The 15939-nt window shown below is 39.0% G+C and overlaps 1 protein-coding gene across 23 annotated transcripts in view; it reads left to right on the top strand.

Annotated features, from left to right (window-relative positions):
- MTSS1 (MTSS I-BAR domain containing 1) overlaps window positions 1-15939 on the top strand; it is a 155122-nt gene that overhangs the window by 121040 nt on the left and 18143 nt on the right. For 11 of the 23 annotated variants that reach the window (XM_026703645.2, XM_026703642.2, XM_087931694.1 and 8 more), the window contains 4 exons: window positions 5384-5541; window positions 7816-7923; window positions 10416-10513; window positions 14797-15007. In XM_026703645.2, the coding sequence (XP_026559430.2) occupies window positions 5384-5541; window positions 7816-7923; window positions 10416-10513; window positions 14797-15007 (575 nt within the window). The remainder of the gene's footprint in view (window positions 1-5383; window positions 5542-7815; window positions 7924-10415; window positions 10514-14796; window positions 15008-15939) is intronic. The other 12 variants (XM_087931698.1, XM_087931696.1, XM_087931689.1 and 9 more) reach the window with 2 other exon arrangements.

Here is a 15939-nt window from a genome sequence, read left to right as displayed (position 1 = left end):
AGGCATTCTTATCTGCTGCCCCTGAATTTATCTGACCTATCTCTCCTCTTCCTTCTGTTGGCATCCTGAATGGCTTCTCTCAGAGGTCATGGAGAAGTAATGGATAAGTATGAGTGATTGGGTATGTGTGCTGGTGAAACAAAGTAAGTGATGTACATATAGGCTGTGCCCTAAACTTAACCTATGCAACGAGATCCATTAAATGCAAATGATATGCTGCATAATGAAAAAGAAGAATTTAATTGTGAAATTTGATAAAGAGAACTTCGAGCAAACGCTTAGATACTGTGAGCTAGGATTTTGCTTCCAAGAACTACTGCAAATCACCTTCATCTTTAAGCTAGTTGACAATAATATTAAGTAAGAATCTGAAGTGAATGTCTTAAATTCTATCCTGCTAGTAAAAAAAAAACCTGATTGAACCATAATCAGTTTAGAACTCCTGTACATCTAAGCTCCTAGTTACATTCATATGGCATCTCTCAGTATTTAACACGAGATTTAAGGCTTTAGCTCTGATTTTTAGGTATATATGCCGACATGCACAGTTGCACTTGACTAGCCAGATAACTCCAGTCCAAACTCATTTTAGTAGTTATATTCTTTGAAATTCAACTACCAATTGATATATCTTTGGTGGGTCTTAAAAATTGCAAGTAACCTTCAATAGAGATTGAATAAATCTGCAGAAAACAGCATTCCCATCATCAGTGATACTCTGAACAATTGTGGTTCCAACTTTTGTTCTGAAGGTTAGTGATAGCTGAGTGACTTTGAGCCCCATGACCTATGAAAACCATTCCTTGACGGAGAACTGAGACATGATTGGTGATTGATTCAGCCTATCAAAAGGCCTCTTATTTGAAGGTGAAATCAAGCTGGTTCTTGGTTGGTGGCTTCCATGGTAGAAACTGAGGCTTTAACAAATGCTACTTGTCCCTTCAGCTTCTTATATTATGCTTCTTGATAAAGTTGTAAGAGTGTGATGGTTTAAGATACAAAAACAGTAATACTTGGAAGAGTTGGAATGGAGAAAAGAATTGTTAGGATAAAGGAAGTGAAATTTACACATGAAGTTTCAGAGATTGTATTCCTATTAAACACAGTATTTATGGAATAAATTAATTTTCAAGATTTGTACAATGTGCTGAAACTTAACGAAATTTCTTGAGTGAGTTTACATATTTTTTTTTAAAAAAATATTGTTTTTTAAAACAAATATAACAAACAAAACATAAAAACATCAAGCCATCTTCCATATATATACATACAGTGGGCCGGTTGGTTTACAAATTGTTTTGTGCTTCCATTTTGTAGTCTTTAATTACAATTACATTCAATCAAATATTAAATACATTAATATCATTATTAATCAATCACTTGACTATACTTTTATTCATTCATGCTTTACGAAATAATCATATTTTACTTAATTTGTTTTATGACAGTTCATATTATCATCCCAAATCTATCCTAGAATCATTTTGTAGATATAATAAGAAAATAATACATCTTTATATATTCAGTATTTTCTAAAAGTCTACATATTTCATTACTATATTTTATTGTCTAACCATTGATAGAATAGATCCCAAATTTTATAAAATTGTTTATTATCTTGTTCTCTAATTTCAAATGTCAATCTACTCATTTCAGCACATTCCAATATTTTCTTAATGATTTCCTCCTGTGATGGTGTTTTCTCATTTTTCCAGTTTTTAGCAAATACAACCCTAGCCACTGTTAATACATTTACAATCAGGTATTTCAAGTCTTTACTATATATTTCAGGTAAAATTTCCAATAAAAATATCTCTGGTTTCAAATCTATATGCTTTTTTGTCATTTTTTCCAACCACGTGTGGATTTTAGTCCAGTATTTTTTAGCATCCACACAAGTCCACCACATATGGTAATATGAGCCAGGTGTCTGATGACATTTCCAACATTTTTTGGATTTATTCTTGAACATTCTTGCTATTCTTGTCGGGGGAAAGTGCCACCTGTAAAACATCTTATACAAATTTTCTTTATATGCTGTTGACATTGTCATTTTATAATTTTGAGACCACAATTTTTGCCATTTCTCTAGATCAATCCCATATCCAAAATTCTTCCCCCAAGCAATCATAGTTTCTTTAACTTGTTCTTCTTCTAGTTTAATTTCCAATAAATATCCATACAATTTTTTAATCACCTTTTCATCAGTACCTGACAAAATCTTATCTAAATCAGTCAGTTCATCATAGAAACCTTCTGCTTTAGAATCTTTATCATACCTTGAATATATTTGCGCATATGAAAACCAATTCATCTTTATACCTTGTTCCTCTAGTTTTTGTATAGATTTAAGTTCACCCTTTTCATTCGATATTTCACCCTGTCTAACTGTTCGTTCCTTTTTGTATATTATAGGATAAGAAAATGCTTCAATAGTCGATAGCCAGACTGGAATTTTCAAATAACATTGTCTTTTAATCTTCTCCCAGTTTAACCACAGAGACTCCCGTATATAATGTCTTCTAAAGTACCCCTGTTTTTTAGTTCCTTTATACCATAAAAAAGCATGCCACCCCAACAACAGATCATGTCCTTCTAATGTCAACAATCCATTATTTCTTAATGTTATCCATTCCTTAACCCACATCAAATTTGTAGCTTGGTAATACAACTCCCAATTAGGCAAACAAAATCCTCCTCTTATTCTAGCATCTTGCAAAAGTTTTAACTTTGTTCTCGCTTTCTTACCTTGCCATATATATTTCAACACAATTTTATTTAAATCTTCAAATAGTCTTTTCCAAGCCTAATTGGAATTGTTTGAAACAAATATAAAATTCTGGGTAAAAGATTCATCTTGATTGTTGATATTCTCCCTATTAATAACAGTTGTAAATTTTCCCATTTCGCCAAATATAGCCCTATCTGCTGTTTAAGTTTGATATAATTATTCTCTTTTAGTGTACTGCATCTTGCTGTCAAGTATATCCCCAAGTACTTGATCTTATTTGTGACCTGAATTTTCAATAGGTCTGCCAGTTCTTCCTTTTGTCTTGATAGCCTATTCTTTGTCAAGATCTTTGTCTCATCTTTATTTATTTTCAAACCAGCCACCTTTCCATATGTCTCTATCTTTTCTATCAATTTTGATGCTGTTTCTAGTGGGTCTTCTAAGATAAAAAAACAGATCATCTGCAAATGCCTGCAACTTAAATTCTTCCTTTTTAATTTTCATCCCTTTTATATTCTTTTCATCTCTAATATTTCTATTTAGCACTTCCAAAGTTAACACAAACAACAGAGGTGACAGTGGGCACCCTTGTCTTGTTCCTTTTCTTATATCAATAGAGTATGTCAGTTCTCCCTCTATCATTACCTTTGCTGTTTGCTTATGATATATAGCTTCTATTGCTTGAATAAATTTTCTAGCAAAGCCCATCTGTTCCAGCAGTAACAACATGAATCGCCAATTCACATTATCAAATGCCTTCTGTGCATGTAGAAATATCAGAGCCATTTGTTTTTCAGGATGTGCCTCGTAGTATTCCAAGGTGTCCAAGATTATTCTCATATTGTCTTTAATTTGTCTCTTTGGCAGAAATCCATTTTGATCAGGATGGATAAAATTATTTAAGTATTTTTTAAGTGTTTCTGCCAATATTGAAGCAAAAATTTTATAATCTGCGGTTAGTAGGGAAATGGGTCTATAGTTCTTGATTTGTAATGGATCGGCCTCCTCTTTTGGAACAAGTGTAATATAAGCTTCTGACCATGATTTAGGTAGCCTCTTCTTTAACATAACTTCATTCATAACTTCTAGCAATGGAAGATTCAACGATTCTTGTAATGTTTTGTAAAATTCTGCCGGAAGTCCATCTGGGCCTGGTGCCTTTCCATTATTTTGCTTCTTGAGTGCTTCAGTTAACTCCATCATCGCTATATTGCTTTCTAACATTGTTTCAATCTCTTTAGGTATCTGGGGTAACTTAGCATTCTGTAGGTACTGTTTAAATGAGTGAGTTTACATATTAAACCTCTAAAAGTCACAACTAAACTTAACACCAACTTAGCTTGTTGTGCAAATATAATTACTGAGTGTTTACTTGACCTGGTTAAACATTTGTAAATATAGACACGGGGTATGTGGGCTTCAAAATCCTTGTAATCCTTCATTTCTTGCAACTGTATTTTTTTTTATCCATATTATTCTACAGCTGAAATCTCATGGAACATTTTTGTTTAGTCACATGTAAAATGTGCTTTTTAATCCAAGAGCCAACCTCACACTAAGCCTTCTGAACCACCTCACAATTTCAGTTTGTCTTCTGCAGTGTCCTCCACTTCTCATGACATATTTGATTGAATTCATGCCTCTGCCTTCCAGGAGTATTGTTTAGCTAGGATTTAGATACCATATTTCCAAATAAAATCTAGAAATTAAATATAAACTTCATAAGATGCTATTAGCATACTAGAAGAATATCGTATGTTCTTACCATACTTTTATAATATTGCTGAAATGTTATTTTGTAGGAGGTAAACCCTCTTCATACATGAAAGATACAAATATTTGCAATGCTTTGAAATGTTGCAGTTTAAACTTTCGTGGCTGTGAATGGCAGAAGACAATTCCTATTGTCAATCTTCGTAAGAACCTAAAAATCTGATTTTTCTGAATTAAACTAAAAGTCTGTCCAGAAAACCTATCTCATCCAGCACCCTAAAGTTTCGGTGTCTGCTTGGGAGCTTTTCCATAAGCATCAGCTGCTGGGATTGTTTTCCATTCAGTAGTGTTGAGGGTCATAGGGCCTCATTCCTCGTCTTTCAATTCTATTTTAAAGTAGCCAAAATTGGCTAATGAAGATTGTATTGTCTTTGATCATTTTATTGTGCCCAAAAAAAACTTGTCCGCTACTTTTTTTCATTTAAGAAAACCTTAAACAACTAGTCCACCACTTCACCCCTGACTACCATCAAAGTCAAAATAGGAAAAAAAATGTTTATCGTTTGATTGGGAGCCATCAAGATGGACAGTTATAAAAGTGCTATAAATAAATATTGTAATTTATTTGTCTGAAAGTCAAATTTTAAATCTTGAAAAAAAATCTATATACCATCCTTGGAATAAAAACACAAGAATGCTTTGTGTAACAGTTGCAATAGAATTCTCCTTTAAGTTAAAGGTGAAATATATTGTTTTATATTGATTTAGACAAGGTTACGTTGGTTGACTTTGATGTGACCGCCAACCCTTTGATATGTACACCCATTGCTATGGTTGTGAAGTTTGACTGCATGGGAGACAATGGTCCAAATATTCATAGCCTTCATTGAGAATTGTTTGGGCTTGAAACAACTTTTGTTTTTTCTCTGTTCTGAACAGGGAGAGGAGACATCCAGCCTCAGCTGGACAGTGCCCTGCAGGATGTGAACGATAAATACCTTCTTCTTGAAGAAACGGAGAAACAGGCTGTTAGAAAAGCATTGATTGAAGAACGTGGCCGATTCTGTTCATTTGTTTCTATGCTGCGTCCTGTAATTGTGAGTCCCATTCCCAGTGCTTTTATTGTTCCCGTGTCTTTGAAGGAGAGTGAAGTATTTCTATAGTAGCATATTGCATTTCTGATTCCTATGTATGTTTAAATATCCATAACTTCCTAAATGCTCCTTTCCTCACATGCGTACTTATGCGCAAAAGGTCTGTGACAAGATAAGATAGACGGTATGCATAGAACAATAGGCAACATATCGTAAATGTTGTTTTGGATATAAACATCAGCAGCTAGAATGGAAGGCTTTCATGGATTATTTCAATTATAAAATATTTAAAAGGGCTTTGTGATCCATATTCTGAAGAATCACAATTGTGTAAATCCTCTCTTCTGTGCATACCATGAAAGGAGATTGTCTGAAGAACATTATGGGGCATTTCAGAGATCTTCTGAAGAATTATATGGCTGAATTTGGTGATTAAGATGCAATGAACATGACCATTTGCAAGGTTGGGAAGCAATGGCTCACAATGTTCAAAAATGCCTTATTTTTTTTCTGACAGTTGCACAGTAATGAATATGGCCTTCTTGAATTCAGTGGAACTTCAGTAGAAATTATAGATGTACACAATAAAAGAACAAGATACAAAATTGTGGTGTGTGAGATTCTTGCACAGTACAGTATGAGGGGGATAATGGCCTACATTTACAGATTGACTTAAGGACATGCGGTGAAGGTTTGACACTTAAAAGACCTTTCTATTCATTCATTTAGTTTTAGTTTTATTTACCTGATCCTTGAAATTCCCTGCGCACCCTTAGATTTATTTATTCAATATTTTCTATGCAACTTTTCATTCTAAACATTCTCAGGCAAGGTAACAAATATACAAAAAGTATTAAAGTAGCTAGTTAAGAATTGCAGATCATCAAGAGATTTTTTAAGCTGGGAAATTTTTTAAATTAGTTGCCTGGCTCTGATAACTGCAAATTGGGTAACAGTGAAAACTTCTGGGATTGAATTCCTAAGAAGTAATATCTGCTGAAAATGACAGAGGCCTTGTGCGTAGCTGTCCTGGGAAATTAGGAGTAGGAAAATGGAATTGCTATTGAGCATGGCGGAAATGAGAAAACTGCCACTTAGTTCTTCTCTTTGCTTAGCTAGCTCCTCTGTGAATGAATCCATTCTGTCAAAGGCTCTTTGTAAACTGGATCTCAATACTGGATGTATATGCAGAAGGAAGAGATGTAACTAGCTATGTGCTGCTATTCCATGGCTATAGAAAAATCTGAGATAACCTTCCCATTTAGAACTTCCAGATTGCTTTACGATAAATCTGTATAAGTTACTGTATATAAATAAAAAGAGGGGTGCAATGGCTCAGCGGTTAAAGATGCTGAGTTTGTAACCTGGAAAGATGACAGCCCAGGGTTGAGATCCTAGTGCCATGTGATGGAGTGTGTTCCTGTCCTTGCCCAGTTCCTGCCAACCTAGCAGTTCAAAAGCATGCAAATGCAAGTAGATAAATAGGTACCACTTCAGTGGGAAGTGTACTCACGTTGGCTTCATGATCACGGAAGTATCTTTGGATAATCCTGGCTTCTTCAGCTAGGAAATGAGTACCATCTTCTAGAGACAGGCACGACTGGACAGGGGCAACACTTACCTTCATATGTAAATAAAGTTATCTCTTGTTTCCTTCCTCTTTTCCCGAACCATGAATTTAAGAAATATCCCTCCCCAAATTCATACTTAGAGGTAGATAAGGAGGTTTTACAACTCCAGCTGGCTTGTTTTAATGAGAGTCATGAGAATAAACTATTGAAGAAATATAGATGTCAACTAAAAAGATACTCCTTTGGTCTTTTTAGCTGCCAGAAAAAGGGAGTCACGGAAAACAAGGCATTCTTGAAATGCCTAGATAATCACCTCGGCAGCCCAAAGTTGTCGGAGCATAAGAAGGTTATTGGAGAGCATGATGGAGGACTCTAGGAGATGGATGTGTCCCATTGGAGAAGTCACATCCAGGGGGTGAGGGAAAGACCAGGGTCAAGGGGGAAATGTATGATGTGATTTAGTATCGGCTGCACCCAGCCATGCGCCAACATGGCAACTTCTAATAAACCAATTGACTTTTCTCTGAGATGCAGCTAGAGACTTTTGATTTGAATGGGGGTGGATTTGTTGGAGCCCTGACAATAGATCTGCCATATTGTATTTCCATGTTGTGCTAAGATTGTCCTCTCTTCACAGAACTGAATACACAATAAAACTGAGTACTCATAGCAGATTCTCTATTTTTTAAAAAAAAAAATCTTCCAGGAAGAAGAAATATCAATGCTGGGAGAAATAACTCACCTGCAGACCATATCGGAAGATCTGAAAAGCCTCACCATGGACCCACACAAGCTGCCATCATCAAGTGAACAGGTATACTTGTTTATTGGGACTCCTGACTCAGAAATAGTAAGGCAGTCCTCGGCTTACAACCATACATTTAGTGACCTTGAAAAGTTTCAATGGCGTTGAAAAAAGTGACTTATGATCGGTTTCCAAACATAACAACTGTCGCAGTATCCCCATGGTCACATGATCCAAAATCAGACACTTGGCAACTGGCATGTACTTGTGACAGTTACAGTATCCCGGAGACAACCAACCAACCAATCACCTTTTGTGATCTTCTGACAAGCAAAGTCAATGAGGAAGCCAGATTCTCTTAATCCCTGTGTTATTAACTTACATCTGCAATAATTCACTTAACTGTGGCAAGCTAAGCTGTAAGTTAACAACTGTCTTGCTTAGCAACAGGAATTTTGGGCTCAATTGTAGTTGTAAGTCGAGGATAATGTGTGCTTCTTTTCATTCATTTAGGGAATTAGGTAGAAACAAAAATCTCAGTCAATATCCCTTTGATTTTTGCAAAGAACTGGAATATTGGAGCATATTTTTTAATGCAATAAGTTGATTTTGAAAATAGAATTGTGTTATAGGATTCCTATAACATGCAAGAGAGCCAGTTTGATGCAATGGTTAAGGCATCAGGCTAGAAACCAAGAGAAGATGAGTTCTTGTCCCACCTTCGGCACAAAACCAACTGGGTGACTTTGGGCCAGTCACACACACTCAGCCCTAGGAAGGAGGCAATAGCAAACCTCCAAAACCAAAATCTTGCCAAGAAAACTGCAGGGATTAGGGTGACTGCAGGCAAATCACCACAAATCAAAACTAATTCAAGAAGTCATACAAAAATTGCATCATAAGAAAAAGATTTTATTTCAGCCCATAGTCCATTGTTTTCATTGGAACAGGTGAACACATAATTTGGAAGTTATTCTGGCGTGTAACAAATTTGACCTGGTTTTTATTTCATCTAAACATAGGGTGTATTTATCGAAGACTTTAAAATATATATTGAGGGACGCACAATTGAAGGTTGCACTGCATAATCTGTAAGCCAGTTGTGGCATCTTTTATTCTGTTCACTCAATTATCAGTGTTCCATGATATGCTTAATGCTATATTGTCTCTGAGGTTTTTCAGAATGTTTGCTTGATTTTTCATCCCTGAAAATCTGACCCTGACTTATTTTTATAATTAAACAGTTCTCGGAATCACCCAAGACACAGTGATAGTTTCTTTTGGTTTATGGGTTACATTGCATTGCTATTTGAAGAGCAGAGCATTATTATTAGTAAAAAGTTTCTCAACTTTGGCAACTTGAAGACGTGTGGATTTCAACTCCCAGAATTCCCTAGTCGGCCTTGAATTTGGGATATGAAATCCACACGTCTTCAAATTGCCAAGGTTGAGAAAATCACAGTCACCACTTCAGATTAAAAATGCTTAATGTCATAGTAATTGCTTCTAAGGGCAGGACAGGAAGCAAGGGGTGGAAACTCATCAAGGAGAGAAGCTACTTAGAACTAAGGAGGAATTTCCTGACAATTAGAACAATTAATCAGTGGAACAACTTGCCTCCAGAAGTTGCAAATGCTCCAACACTGGAAGTTTTTTTTTAAAGTTTTTTTATTTTAACAACAAACAAAACAACATAAGACATACAACATAAAACATAAAAACATCATCCCTCTTCATAAATTTACAAACAGTGTATCGGTTGGTTTACCACTTTTTTTTGTGCATCCATTTCCTAAACGCTAATATAATTATATGATATAATAACTCATATTATCAATCAATAATTGTATAACCCAATATCATCACTAAGAAATCGTTTATCTATAATTTTATTAACTCATACTTTAACGAGATAACTATAATTTACTTAATTTGTTTTGCAATAAATCATAAGATCATACCAAATCTATCTTAATAAAGTTTTATAAAAATAATACCAAAAAAAAAATTATATCCTAATTCTAAATGTTCTGTTATTATGTTTTATTATCTAACCATTGATAAAAAAGATCCCAAACTTCATCAAATTGTTTATCTTCTTGTTCTCTAATTTCAAATTGGAAGTTTTTAAAAAGATATTGGATAACCATTTGTCCAAAGTGGTGTAGGGTTTTCTGCCAGGGGTTGGAATAGAAGACCTCAAAGGTCCCTTCCAACTCTTATTCTATTCTATAATATGACTCTTAGCTTTTAAGAATGCCTTTGAGACACTAGGATAATTTTTGGATCCAGTTAAAACAGCTGCCCCCAATCTTTTGGGCACCAGGGGCTGATTCCATGGAGAGAGGTTTTTCCATGGACCAGAGTGGGAGCATGGTTCTGCATGCTGCCTGCATCCTGCAGATGGGGCTTCGCTTGTTTGCAAGGACCAGTTTCTGACATGTCGCAGACCAGTGCCTGTTCACAGATCAGGGGGCTGGGGATCTCTGAGTTAGAAGACCCCAAACCAGCCTTTTAAAGTCAACTTTGATCTTTCATAGTGATTCTCGCTTTTTTTCCAGGTAATTCTCGATTTGAAAGGTTCCGATTATGGCTGGTCCTATCAGACTCCACCTTCTTCTCCCAGTACCACCATGTCCAGAAAATCCAGCGTGTGCAGGTAAGTGTGGTAGACTGTGTTTAAAGATTTTGAATTTGGGCCAGGAAAACCCAACATTGCATTTGTTCTTAAGGGAACTCATTGTCTGTCAGCATCTCAGCTTTGCTTATCGAGAAGATAGACAGCATATACATTGAATGAATGAATAAAAAATAAATTTCAATTGTATGGGAATTTAATTAAGAGTAAATCCCATGTACATCTCTTTCAGCAACCAGAGGGCGATGGAAAAACAGGATAAAATGCAGTAAATAAAATGAAATAATCCTGTTTCTGAAAGGAGAAACTGTTTAGTGTTTTTGGATTTGAGCTTAGAACATTCAGCAAGTCTGAAGTAATCATTTTGGAACTGATCGAACCGTCATTTCTGCTGAGTTTTGTCAACTTTCCCATTATTCATTTGTGGCGTTGAATTTAGTTGCAATCCTTATGTCCTGTCTCGGGTTGTGTAGGTAGATGCAGACACCAGTAAAGTCCTTTATTGCACTGCTAAATCACAACAGACGGCCCTTCAGGGATATTATTAATCCCCGATTCCATTCCCCCCCCCCAAAAAAAAACCCACCACCCACCCACAGTCAATATAACAAGCCCCCAAACAGGAAGAAAGATGAAGTCCACAAATCCCAGAGGTTGCAAAAACAAAATCCGTAAGTCACAATCCCAGAGTCAAGAGTCCACAAAGCAAGATAGGCAAATCCAGAGGTTGAAACATGACTTGGAGTCCAGAAGTCAAGGTTTCCCAAAGTCAGGGGAGTAAGTGCTGAGACAATTGTTCCCGACGAAGACACCCTCTCCCAGCCTCTGGTTAAATCAGCCCAAGCCTAGTGTTCCTTATGAGGAGGGGTGGGGCGGCCTCCTCCTGAGCAGCCTCACAGACCTCCTCTGAGCTTCCCACCGCTCCATTCCCCAGGCCCTTGGATCGGGTGGGGGGAGGCAGCTGTTCCTTGTCAGAGGGGATCTGTTGCCTCTCATCACGCTGCGTTGGTGAAGGTAGGCCGGCTGACCAATTCCCCCAATGCTGGAAGGGCCTGGGACAGCATTGTCCTCAGCCCTGGACTCTCCAGACATTCCAGGGGAGATGTCCTATCCCTGTCGGATGGTCCCGGTTCCAACTCCCCCTCCCTCCAAACCAGGATTCCCAAGGGGCCATGTCACCCTACCTCTCAACATTTTAGAATCCAGACGTGTCTCCAGATCTGATTAATACCTTCGTTAAAATTCTGTTGATTTGCTCCCAACAACATTGGAGTGATTCAGAACGCATGTGGTTGAGGATTCCAATGCTTAAAGATTTTTACCAAAAAGCGGCTTGAGGAAATTAAAAGGTATCTTTTAACTGAGTCGGCTTGCCCGTTTGATTGCTGATTCAGAGCCTGCTCTTCTCTGTGCTGCTTTCCTGGCCTTGAAAATTTAAGGTGAAATTAAAAAACCAGAACTAATTATGAAGGAACTTTAGTCGCATAGCAGATTAAAATAGTCTGAGTGCACCAAACGTCTCTCAAACGGTTGGGATGAAGTTGTGTTGTTGTTAGATGCAATAGCTGTGAACTGTTCAGCACTGTTTTAACATGTTAGCCTTATTTGTGTGTCTTGGAACTCTTGAGATGCCTTTTCAACCTCCCCCAAGAAACTGTTTTTCTCATGGCTAAAACAGTTGACCGCATGCACACCTAATTCCTTGCTTCTTCCCAGGTGTATTGAAACCTTACTTTTCTCCTTTTCTCCAGCAAAAGGAAATACTTCCTGCTGTGTCTTTCTGTCCTTTCATTTCTTCCTAGCCCCCGATGCTCTCGCATTGTTATCACTTTATTTTAAAATGTTTGCCTTTCTAAATCACACAGATTGGAGAGGTGCTGTACAGCATCCGCGGCATGAGAGAGAGCAGTTCATTTGCATTTCCTTGCAAAGCTAGCCGTCTATGCATGTCTTTGTACAGTATCTATATCCAAGAGAGCTATAGATATTTACGTTGATGGCGGGAAACACGGGCTTTTGAAAATGCAGTATCCTGAAACATAAAAGGAAAATGGCAGGCTGTACATTTACTGGAAGTCTTAGGGCCAAAATAGGCATAAGACGGTGTTGCAAGGAGATATGTGGTCTTGGCGATGACCAAATAAGCCACATTGCTCCTTCACGTGACCTCCAAGAGGCTGCTATTACACCTTAAAACAAATCCATAACAATTTCCACTTCGCTGCCGTTCACTTCTGTTACCTGAGTATTGGAACCAACAAGATTAAAGCAGGAGTGATCCTTCAAGGTTTTGAGAATGGCCTCTGGAAATTTGCAGACATCCCTGAAGTTTTGTCAAGGAGTTAAGAACGTTGTCAAATTGTTGGGCCAATTCATTGAGGGAATCCCAGGGGCACCAAAATCTTTTAGAGCATTGTGTTTTACCTTGGGAGCGGGGGGTGTAGCTGGGATGGGTATGGCCAGCTCGACATCACTTGTTGAGGCTCTGTTTTTGGCCACGACTGCCTCCTTGTAGCCCTCTGCCAGCAAAAATGGAGCTCAGGGGGCACCACAGGCCGGTCCTTTGTGGTTTCCAGAGCAGCCCCATGGGACAGATCTATGCACCCTGCAGGCCAGATCTAAGCACCCCATGGGGCGGATTTGGCCCTCAGCCCTTGAGTTTGACATCCCTGTTTTAGATCATCATCAGTGGCACACTAGGCCTTCCTTGTTTGAACTGGGTGGCCAGTAATTGAAACGAAGGAGTTCAGGAAGACAGTGAAGGATTCTGAGCAAGAGGATGAGAATAAAAAAACCTTTGATCACCTATACAAATCCCACAGAAAGCAGCAGTTTGTGGTATAACCATTGTTCACACTGATTTTATTGGGACTTGCATAGGAGAACTATCCTGTTGATTGTTCCGGACACAGATGTGTACTGGAAGGGCTGCCAATTGAATGTTCCACCTGCCTGTAAAATAATTTGAAGAAGAACCAAATAGCCATGCTATGCAGATCGTCCTCAATTTACAACCGTTCATTTAGTGACCATTCAAAATGAAGCAAAACTTGCAACTGTTTTATAGTTATGACCATTACAGCATCCCCATGATCACATGATCAGAATTTGGCCGCTCAGCAACTGGCTCGTACTGATGACGGTAGCAGTGTCCCAGGATCACCTTTTGTGACCTTCTGACAAGCAAAGTCAATGGGGAAGCCAGATTCATTTAACCAACTGGGCTACTCTCTTAACTGCGGCGATTCACTTAGCCACCGTGGCAAGAAAGATTGTAAAATGGGGGCAAAACTCGCTTCACAAGTGCCTTGCTTAGCGATGGAAATTTTTTGGCTCAGTTGTGGTCGTAATTCGAGGACTACCTGTACTGCAGTATTTGTTCAACTTTAGCACCTTTATAAGCTGTGTGGATCTCAGCGTGTGCAGTTGAAAAGTGATGCTGAGTGCCACGAGCCAGAAAGAAAGTTCTTCCCTTTTGCCACTAGCTACCTTGTTTCCCTGAAAATATGACCTACCCAGAAAGTAAGTCCTAGCTTGATTTTTACATGTGCGCCCAATATAAACCCTGCCCCCCAAATAAGCCCTAAATAAGACCCTGCCCACTCCAGGGTGCACAGGTAAAAATTAACCTCAGGTGGGGATGGGGGGATGGAGCAGCCTTACTACTTACCTTTGGATAGTTGCAGCCAGGCCTCGTACACCTTGGCCCATTTTTTCTGCAGCTGGCAAGGCCCCTGTAGCCGATAACAGAGCTCTGGATCGATCCAGAGCTCTGTTATGGGCTAGAGAGGTCTTCGGGAAAACCTTGCTGGACGAAGAAGTTTTTAAAGGCCTCTGATAGCGGAAAAGAGGCTGGAGGCAACACGTATAAGTGAGGTGAGTCAGTGGATGACATTCCCCCACCCCCAAATAAGGCCTGGTGCTTTTTTGGTGGCCAAAAAAATATAAGACAGGGTCTTATTTTGGGGTTAAAATGGGTATTCTGGAAGAAATTCTGAAACACCCCAGGCAACTGGATTACTTTTTATGTCCAGTTGTAGTTTAGAAGTTGAGCATCTCTCTCTTGATGTGCCATTTTCTGTCTGGTTACTAAGGATACTGCAGCAAACCTATGCCTCAGAACTACTTCTTCTGGTTTCACCATTTTATGATTTGCACGCATGCCTAGCCGGGGATCCATGGGACGTTAATTGTATTGTGCCGGTTTCTCCCTACCTACCCCTTTCTTTTTTGTTCTGTTTCGTTCCCTTCCTCTTTCCCCCCCCTTCCCCCTTCCCCCCATTCTCTTCCTTTGTATCTCACAGCAGTCTGAACAGTGTAAACAGTAGTGACTCCCGGTCAAGTGGCTCGCATTCTCACTCACCCAGTTCACACTATCGCTACCGCAGCTCCAATCTGCCTCAGCAGGCACCCATGAGGCTCTCCAGTGTCTCCTCGCATGACTCCGGATTCATGTCCCAGGACGCTTTTCAATCCAAGTCACCGTCCCCGATGCCACCCGAAGCCCCCAACCAGGTATGTCTTGAACTCGCGCGGTATGACGATGGTGACTTATCTGGTAATGCTATGGGAGAAAGGAAGGCCTAGTGTGAGGGTTCCAAATAATACACCCATAGCACTACAGATATTCCAAAGCAGGTAGATTCCTCAACGAACAGCTTTATTGGATATATCATATTGGCACAGACTGGTGAAAACCGACTCTGAAGGTTCCCGTGGTTTTCACTTAATTAGAAGTAAATGTTTTTCCCTTTCCCCAAACAAACAGTCACATCGTCCAATCAGGGTGCTTTCCAGTTGTTTGGTAACATCACTCCTCTTCTCTTCAGCCACCTGAACAGAATGTCCTTGGTTCCCAGGAGAAAGTATTTTGTTTTGGCTACAAACCCCCAACTATCTCTGTTCCCTCCTCCCTAACCCTCATCTCCATTGTGGCAACACTGAAGCCTCAAAGATGGCCTCAGTCAGGCCAGCTTCAGAGTTGACCCTAGCTTTGGTGACCCCAGGAGGTGTCCAGGCATGCCAGCCAAAGTTAGTTGGTTATCTGTCTGCTGCATTCTGCATTCTTGTTGAATTGTATCTTAAGTTAGGTGTAGAAAAGTCCTGAATAGCCTTTACCCTCCCAACAGTTTGGGAGGCATAGCTGAAATTAGTTTGTCGTTGATAAAGAGAAGCCCAGAAGATGACTTCTCTCCCATAGGAAGTCTGTCTCATCCAATAGCAATAGCTATTAGACTTACATATCACTTCACAGAGTGCTTTACAGCCCTCTCTCAGCAGTTTACAGAGTCAGCCTATTGCCCCCAGTGATCTGCGTCCTCATTTTACCCACCTTGGAAGGATGGAAGGCTGAGTCAACCTTGAGCCTGATGAGATTCAAACTGCCAAATTGCAGGCAGTCAGCAGTCAGCAGAAGTAGCCTGCATTACTGCGTTCTAACCACTGTG

This window comes from Pseudonaja textilis, chromosome 3 (genome assembly GCF_049901715.1).
Source record: "Pseudonaja textilis isolate UNSWEBS1 chromosome 3, rPseTex1.2, whole genome shotgun sequence".
Classification (NCBI taxonomy): domain Eukaryota; kingdom Metazoa; phylum Chordata; class Lepidosauria; order Squamata; family Elapidae; genus Pseudonaja; species Pseudonaja textilis.
This window is presented reverse-complemented; position numbering and strand designations above follow the sequence as displayed.